This window comes from Fusarium tjaetaba, assembly GCF_013396195.1.
Source record: "Fusarium tjaetaba strain NRRL 66243 chromosome Unknown NRRL66243_c0000097, whole genome shotgun sequence".
NCBI lineage: Eukaryota > Fungi > Ascomycota > Sordariomycetes > Hypocreales > Nectriaceae > Fusarium > Fusarium tjaetaba.
In genome coordinates this window covers 159,383-168,027 of record NW_023501293.1, presented here as the reverse complement: position 1 = coordinate 168,027, position 8,645 = coordinate 159,383, and the positions used below count along the sequence as shown (strand labels likewise).

The window sequence follows — 8,645 nt, the reverse complement described above, 5'->3', positions numbered from 1 at the left end:
AAATTTCCAAGATTTAATATATAGTAATCTTAAGTATAATAGTTATATCTCCTTAATTAACACGCAGTAGCCAACTGATCGACGAGGACCCATGAGACAGGTTTATATATAGTTGATCCGCTCTCTAGTAACCCTATCTTGTATAAATCTTTATTCTTAACAAGAAATTCCAGGATCTCTTGTGGGATGTCTTCTCGCTTCTCGAAAGACGCTCCCAATGTGGTGGCCATGTGCCAGCTCACCAACGGAATATCCAACTGGGTCAAAGAGAGCGTCCTCACCGAAGCTGAGCCCAAAGGCCGGGGTTATGTTATAGAGACATGGATCCTTATCGCGCAGCATCTGTTCCAGTTGAGCAATTTCGATGGCCTTGTGGCTGTCACCTCGGGACTGGACGATACCTCTGTGCTGAGGCTCAAACAGTCTTGGGATGCTGTATCAGTACAGGCCAAGGAGTCGTTCCGCTCCCTACGGCGGATCATCGACCCATCCGAGAACCACAAGACGCTGCGAGCTTTATTCTCAAGTTCCTCGATATAAACTTAAAGTTATATCTCTTTTTATATTTTCTTAGTTTTTTTTATAATACCTTAAGGCTTATAATAAGATTTATTAATTATTATAAAAGCTTTTAAGTAAAAGCTTATATTAAGGAAAAAAATTATAACTTATTGTTATTTATTATCTATATTTATAGCCTAAAGCTTAACCTTATAGGCCGCCTTTATCTATAGAGGATGTCGGTAGGATCCAGCTGGATACCATCAACGCGATAAAGTCGCTAACCGTAGTTGTCTGATGAAACTCCTTTCGTGCCTCTCGACTTTGCCTGGTTGGCCAGAGTGAACCAATTGTCTCTGTCCCCACACAATGACATGAGGTTAGAGTCCACACCAGTCCGGCTTGGGCCTGTCCAAGCCAGGAAGCGGTTACGAAGGTACCGTCGACTTCTCCAGGCAGGCAGCAGGTACCGCACGATCGCCAGCAAAGTTGTCGTCGAGAGTACGAGGACAGTTACGGCTTCATTACTGTTGCCAGTGACAAATGAAATCACTTGCAGACGAGGGACGTAAACAGTAGGAAGGAAACAAGCGTCCACCATAAATGCTCAACTTTTGCCAGTCAAAAACGGAACGTCCACGAGTTTGAAGACTCTGTTATACAGGCAAGTGAAGTGACGAGCCTTTCGAGGAAGGCAGTCAAGATAGCAAGCCCGATTGAAGACCAAACAAACCCGGTGGAGGCTGCTTCATTGAGATGAAAAACTGAAAGGTCTGTTGATCTCGGACCAATCGAGGACCCAAGAGGTTCGCTTGGAAGATAGGTTGGAGCGCCAGATTCCGGCTTCTTCCCATTGGCGAAATGAGCTTTTCTGCTTCAGATTGCAGATAAGTGTTCGTGGCTCTAGGCCTTTGTTCCTAGACAGGATCCCAAAGGCAAGGCAAATCGGCGCTCCAGGTAGGCCACACCTAAGCATGGGTGACGTCTTGAATAGATGTACGGGAACAGACATTATACCCCTGCTACATCGCCTTTGGAATCCGAGCTTCTCACCCAGCGATACAGAGGCCCCGTTTGCAGTCAGTTGGTAAACACCACTTTGTTGTATAGGACGAGTCGTTTGACCCGTAGGAATCGCCTCGGCTCTAGCCTTGAGAAGGTCGGTCGGATCTTGTGTAATTAGAGCGGAATAGCCCCAGGAAAAACGGTCGACAGGGCGAGAAACGAAGCTCAAGCCGTTCTGGGCCATAATCTTCCAGTCTTCTGGCGTTCCAATGTACTGAGCCATACCCGGTGAGATCCCCGTTCGGCTTTGGCCAGTCCAAGCTTTCCAGCGGAGATGTAAATAGCGACGATTTCGAAAGGACCTATACATGAAGTCCAAGACAAAGACGTACATGACTCCCATCGACAAGAAGACAAGCGGACGGTTATAGCTTTCTTGAAGTACCGGACGCTGTGCAAAGCCGTAAGCAGCCTCTGTAGTCGCTAGTAATGATGCGACACTCCACGAGCTCAGAAGATATGGCTCATGCAAAGACAGGCGGAACCAGAGTGTCCAGAACTGGTGCTTTTGTGCGAAGACCATTAGGCGCCATCTCATGAGCACGATGATCGAGAGAGAAGCGGCAAGGTAGTATACGATCGTAGTGAACGACATATTGAGACCATGTAACGATTTAGCAGGAGCATGTAATTTTCGGGGGTTGCATTATACCGCTATGGCTCTCCAGCTTGATTCGAAAGGCTGTGCGGGGTGAGGAGCTGTCTTTGACATCTTTGTTGGTCCTGGACCCTGCGACTATTATTAGAAATCTTTGCTGCGAGTGTGGCACGTGATATTTTGTGTGAGAATCAGGCTGCGAATGACGCTTGGTTGCAGTAGGGCCCGATTTCTTAACCTTCCAAATCTCAAAACTATCAGGTCTCTTTAAATTTTGAGACCTCGAAATGGACAACAATGATGTCCGTCAGTTTCGTAGCGAGATACAACGACAGATTTCGCTCGGGAATACCTATGAACAGCACATTCCTGGGATTATCAGGGTAACAGATCTAGGGGAAAGATACATGTTTTTGCTTCGACGCCTGGACCGATACCTGCGTGGTATAGAATCCCTGCAGCTATTATTGATGGCTACACGCTAATTGATGGAGCAGATGGGCTGCTAGACCCGTCATACACTCTCGCGCAGACTCCCCAGGACCTATCCTTATCATGGTACGTTCCTAGCTTTTGCGAGCCATACTCTTATTACTTGGACATGGACTACATAACGCAGAGGGCGTTGTCGCGGTTCAACCTCCAGTCCACATTTCCCAATACATATACCAACGATATCTGGGAAAATCCCTTGCTTTTCTCATGGCTTGAGAAGGAAACTTCTTCCTTGCTCCTCTTGCAAGGCGACTTCGATTCTGCAAATCGTATAGGAGTTTTCGGAGGCCAGCTAGCACAGCATATCAAAACACGACAGCCCGTGGTCTATATACCGATAAACATGGTTGAGCAATATAGCGAAGCCAGATCGTCAGACTTGGCGGCGATCGTAATGCTAAGACACGTCATTCTACAAGCATTGCGTCAATCGAAACTCTCAGAGTCAGTTGTTTCTTTAATCGAAGTAACAAAAGCAGTTAGGGGTGCTGAGACATCAGGCGCTTGGTTTGATATACTTGAGAATATCGCACCTAACATTTCGAGACTCAACATCATTTTGCATCTTGGGACCAGCCAGATCGATGCAGATACACTAGCATGGCCGCATAAGTTTAAGATGATTTTTGAGAACATCCAAAGAGAATCACCACTAACGGTGATTCGAGTAATGATAGCCACCTGTCGACCCGGCATGGCTTTAGGGGTCCCAACCATCTCTGTTAGACGCCCAACCTTGACCCATTCTGCAACAACCCTTTCCATGAGGAGAAATCGAATTCCTGGAAACATGATTTCCCTCCCCGAATCGCATTTTACTGAGAGCGCACCTAGGACTGAAGTTTCTGGAGACAGAGTGGCAGTTCAATCGCAGGTTGAATCTGATTCTGTGCCGGGTTCAACCTGTTTACGTGAGGAGCCTGTCGATAAGCTGAAGAAGGTTGCCTCCAAACCCAAATGTCGACAAGACTTTCATATTGCCATCTTCTGTGCTCTGGTCCTGGAGTCTGATGCCGTCATATCTCTTATGGACCAACGATGGGACCGAAAGGAATATGGAAAAGTCATCCTAGACACCAACTCTTACACTCTGGGAACACTGGGGGAGCACAATGTCGTTCTCGTCCATTTGCCAAGCATGGGAAAAGGGGTTGCTGCCAGCGCTGCCTCTAGCTGCCGAATCAGCTTCCCAGCTATAAGGTTAGCACTGGTGGTTGGTATATGCGGTGGCGTACCGTTTGGGCCAGCCAATGTTGAACGTATTCTGGGAGATGTGGTGATTAGTGATGGGCTCGTGCAATACGACTTTGGTCGGCAATTTCCTAACGATTTCAAGCGAAAGAGGACCCTTCATGATAATCATGGCAGGCCAGGTTCCCAGATTAGGGGCTTTCTTGCCAGACTGGCGGGCCGTGGAGCTCGCCGGGAGGTCCTTTCGGCAGCCCGAGGGTATCTTCTGTCCTTACAGGCCACTGAAGAGCCATCTGGCGGAGTCCTGTATCAATATCCGGGTGTTGAAGAAGATGTCTTACACCCGCCATCATCTTTACACAAGCATTTAAAAGCTGCGACATGTCCCGAATGGGAAAGGACTTGTGGCGCCGTTGGAGCTTGTGACCTTGCTCGTACGCTAGACTGCCAGCAGCTCAATTGTGATTTCAGTCAGGTAGTCCCGCGGCAGCGTCTCAATGTGATTTCTGGTGGCATCTCACAAGGTCCCCCAGAGTTTCCAGAACTGCATATTGGTACAGTAGCGTCGGGAGATAAGGTCATGAAGTCAGGGAAAGAGCGCGATAAGATCGCGAAGGAAGAGGGGATTATTGCATTTGAAATGGAGGGTGCTGGTATTTGGGATCACTTTCCGTGTTTAGTTATTAAGGGAATATGTGACTATGCAGATTGTCATAAAAGTAAGAAATGGCAGTATTACGCAGCAGCGACAGCCGCCGCCCAAATGAAAGCAGTCTTAGATGAGTGGGATTAGGTAGCAAACCAAGAACTTCAAAGTACTCGGTCCATGTAAACGACAGTAAAGATGCCTCTCATCAGCATGTTGTACATGGTCAGTGCAGTGTTGTAAGTATCGAATTCGTCATCAGCTCATTATCTCTCCCGCCTATCTCTACAAATATCGTCGGCTGAGAAGCCATCATTAATCTCGTTCAGATAGTCATCAAACTTCTTCGCCTCGTCCATCACATCCTTCAAGTGATGGAACTGCAATGCTTCTTGACGATAAAGCGCAAGTTGGCGGGCAATGGATAGTGCATTGCGAATCTCTCTGCCGTTCAGATCTGCCTGAGAAAGCTCACCCAGGTGCTTTCTCAAATCAGAAATGTCCATTCCATATCCAATCAACGAAACCTGTTGTGGCTGTGATGTTAATCTGGATCGAACGTCTTGCTGAAATTGATCAAGATGTTTGAGAAAGTTCTCCCAGATTTGGTGCCGCTCTGCTTGCCCAAGATTCTTATATCGTAGGCTTAGTTGGATTCGGGATCGGAAAGCCGCATCAAAGATACCGACACGGTTGCTCGTCAATATAAGAATTCCTGACATGGTCAGACAAGCCTCTGCAGGCAGAGCTATATTCTATCTGCTTACCGTCATAATACTCTAGAACACTAAGGAAGACTGTCAAGGGTATTTAGTACGTGTTTGTATCGCAGCTCCATACCCTACTCACCTGAGACAAGGGCATTTCTCTCAAGGTTGACCAGAGATCTTTGTTCCAGGAACACGTCTGCTTCATCAAGAAGCACCACTATAACCGTATGAGCAGTCTGTTGGGTACCATATTAAAAGAGGAAATACATACCACATCCCCATGTCTTGCCAAGATACATAACAATTTCTAGGTACTGGTTGGAATTAGCGGTAAATAAATATGACTCTACGTGGCCGGAAAACGAACCTTTTCCACATCCTCTGCCTTTGTCCCAATGTCACCGCAAGTGACTCTATATAACGGCCGTTTGGCGATCTCAGCAACGCTAGAGGTAGGATTAATTAGCGAGCATTCTGGCGAGATGACCTAAAAAGTGCATACCTCTCCGCTGTAAGAGTTTTGCCAGTGCCAGGACCACTACTGGGCATTAGTATTGGATATATGAGTGGCTTTCCTTGGCTTACCCATGCAGTAGCATAAACAGGCCATTGCCTTTCCCGTGTATTAAATCAGCATTGGCTTTGTTGCCTAGTTGATTGATTACTACTGCTTTAATAAGCTCTTTTGTGACTTGACTGATAACCAGGTACTCAAATGCCTGGCTATTCCATTTCACCTCCCGGAGCGTATGGACATCGAGTTTAACTAGACGCAGGAATCAGCAAGATGGTGGTATTCTTAGGGCTGGCGTGGGTAGTAATCGCACCCCATTCTTTCTTGTTCATGTTGAAACCAACGATGGTAGTCGGCAGACACATGAGGAAGTCGTCTCTTGCAGACAGCTCAGCATGATGGATCTGTTGCGGATCAATCGTGCGAATGACCGCCATGTGGCGCTCAATTTCCTTCCCTGAAGCTTTAGGGTGCATGTACTTGTATGTTTCCATATCAATCATGAATCGGGTGTCCATCTGATTAGATGTTAGTGATACATACTCGAACCATATAGCAAGAAATACTCTCACCGAGCTTTGCAGTCCGTCCCCGCCGAAATCTGATGTAGATACATACTTCCTCTCTCTACACTCCCAAAACATCTTGCCGCGATCCAAAAGTGACCGGACTAGGTTAGGCCTAGCGAAACGTTGCGGATAATATGAAAGGGACTCGATTTTGAACTCGTTGGTGAGATCTGGTGCAGTGATGATAAGATCATCCTCGATTTCCTTAAAGGTACCATCAAACAACCACCACGCAGCTCTTATCGTGTATATAAGAGACTCATCATATCGATTGTAGGTTTTCTTCATCCAATTCAGAACGCGATAGCATTGTGTTTGTGTCAGGTCATTTCCGACGGCCTCCGATATAAGAATTTGCCCTGGTGTCTAAGCCTTTAGCATTAGCAAAAACGGTAACCACTCGCTCAAGATACTATGCATACATAGATGTAGTCAAGGTATTCAATAGTGATAAGTCCTTTTGATGTGAGTTCATCGACCTTCGACCAGGCGCTCTGTAATCGATCGAACATGTAGTTCTGCAAAAGGGAAAGATAGCACTGAGACTCAGCATCTGATTCTGCGACAGTGTTTGCAATCTGATCACGGCGATTGAACCACCATAGATATGGGAAAGGAATATGCAGGGAAAGATCCTCAAAGTCGGGATGAGGTATACCTTCCAATGCAGAAAGTTTAAGATCGTGTAAGGCATTTCTCAGATGTGGAGAAATGATGCAGATGGACTCTTTTGTGTACATAGGTAAAGCAGCAGCTTCAATTGGATGATACTGATGTGAGGAATCATGGGGAGATTCTCTGAGGATCTTTCTGCAACATACTAAATCCACATAAACCAGGAAGGCAATGTCTTTGTTCCTTTCCAGATAGAGTTCCAAGCTTGGGACATGGCTGCCGGCGCGCAAATGGGCCTTATGCGGACCGTACTGAACCACCCAAGGAGGTTTTTCGTAGGTTGTATAGCCTTCTTCAGTCGTCTCTTCAGACGCGTCAGAATCCTCGTCGTCTAACCGAGATCCCTCACATCGAATACGGTATAGGACTTGGTGGCGAGGCGGGCCATGGAGAAAGTTTTCTCTGGCTTGGAGCCGGCTTCGTGACTCTTTGAGCTCATCAAACGCAGCGTCAAGTCCGTCAAGCAAGTCTGCGTTGGATATATCTTCGCGTCGATCCATAACCCTACACAGCTCAGCCCTCCAGTCGACTGTTGTGATAGGTTTCTTTCGGGTCCGAGTCTCTGGCAAACTCGGAGAAGAAGCACCCTGGTGAGCAGTTCCATCCGCATTTAGGCCGGACGCACCAAAATAGCTACGGCGAGTAAAGGTGTTTGAACTCGAAGCAGGTGATCCATGGCGCAAGGAATCAGGGCTGAGTCTCTGCCGCTTGTGTGACATTGAAACTGTCTGAGTTGGGTAGTGCTCTCCGATTGACCGGGTTTAAGAACAAAGAGGCAATCTGCACAAGTTCTACGGTTTCGTGGAAAATGGGGAATTTCGGTGGGAAGATCAGGCTGCAGCTTTTCATGGGAATATCAGCTGTATCGCAATAGCCGAGTGGAAGCAATGAATCTCGGATAAAGCCCTGTGTGGAATATGTGCATTTCAGCAAGGCATAGGGCCTCAATGCCATATTCTCAACCTAGGTGGAATCTGTTAGGCATAGATTATAAAAAGTATTTCAAGTATGCCAGGTCTTCATTTCTCCTACGACGGCAAATTGACTTGAGTGGTCAACTCTCGGTTACTTTGCCGGTTCAATGCTCCGTCGGGACATATGTATTTAGATCGAAGTTTCAGTAGATTCGATAAGTGATGTGGGACCGTGCATATGTTATCTGTTCTTGTTTCCAGGAAGGCAAATCACATCAAGAGTTGGATACAACTTCCCACGCTCTAGTCAATCAGGTTAGTTTCACTCTACAATTCGGACTGGGAGTCAACACTAAGGGTCTGATTTAGGAACGTCCCCCGATATGCGCAGGACACAACCGGTGACCGAAGAACTCAGTAGCATTGCCAAGGGTTCCTTGAAGCGAGGACTACCCCCGCGCGAAAATGAAGACCTACAGCCTCAGCGGAAGATCCCCGCACCGGCTTTTAGAGCTTCGAAAGACAGGATAGAGGCCGGAAATTCTTTCTATGACCGAGATTCGTGAGGATACCCCCAGCTAAATTCATCTCCAACTCGCACTTGCTTACAATATGACCAAAACAGATTCACGCGAGGGGGCAGACAGCAGATGACAGCCTCTGTGAAAAGCCAAGAGCTGGATACATATCCAACTCCTGTCAAGCAAACACCTCTCGCTGCGGCAGAACAATTGCTTCTGGACAATGGCATCGACCCAAGCAAATTG

The 8,645-nt window shown here is 47.0% G+C and overlaps 4 protein-coding genes across 4 annotated transcripts; 2 read left to right on the top strand and 2 right to left on the bottom strand.

Moving 5' to 3' along the window:
• Window positions 1-228: 228 nt before the first annotated feature.
• On the top strand, window positions 229-540 carry FTJAE_5182 (Ras guanine-nucleotide exchange Cdc25p; the record flags this gene model as incomplete). The annotated part of the gene is made up of 1 exon (XM_037351662.1): window positions 229-540. The coding sequence occupies one exon, from the start codon at window positions 229-231 to the stop codon at window positions 538-540; it is 312 nt and encodes a 103-aa protein (XP_037207786.1).
• A 709-nt stretch (window positions 541-1,249) lies between these two features.
• FTJAE_5181 (uncharacterized protein) lies at window positions 1,250-2,161 on the bottom strand (the record flags this gene model as incomplete). Its single annotated transcript, XM_037351661.1, has 1 exon — window positions 1,250-2,161. The coding sequence occupies one exon, from the start codon at window positions 2,159-2,161 to the stop codon at window positions 1,250-1,252; it is 912 nt and encodes a 303-aa protein (XP_037207785.1).
• A 1,288-nt stretch (window positions 2,162-3,449) lies between these two features.
• Window positions 3,450-4,643, top strand: FTJAE_5180 (kinesin; the record flags this gene model as incomplete). Its single annotated transcript, XM_037351660.1, has 1 exon — window positions 3,450-4,643. One exon carries the CDS (start codon window positions 3,450-3,452, stop codon window positions 4,641-4,643), a length of 1,194 nt encoding a protein of 397 aa, XP_037207784.1.
• Window positions 4,644-4,762: 119 nt separating this feature from the next.
• On the bottom strand, window positions 4,763-7,640 carry FTJAE_5179 (AAA family ATPase; the record flags this gene model as incomplete). Its single annotated transcript, XM_037351658.1, has 12 exons — window positions 4,763-5,211; window positions 5,264-5,293; window positions 5,346-5,423; window positions 5,478-5,520; window positions 5,574-5,652; window positions 5,709-5,744; window positions 5,792-5,972; window positions 6,034-6,238; window positions 6,293-6,655; window positions 6,712-7,059; window positions 7,111-7,551; window positions 7,590-7,640. The coding sequence occupies 12 exons, from the start codon at window positions 7,638-7,640 to the stop codon at window positions 4,763-4,765; spliced, it is 2,304 nt and encodes a 767-aa protein (XP_037207783.1).
• Between the last annotated feature and the right edge of the window lie 1,005 nt (window positions 7,641-8,645).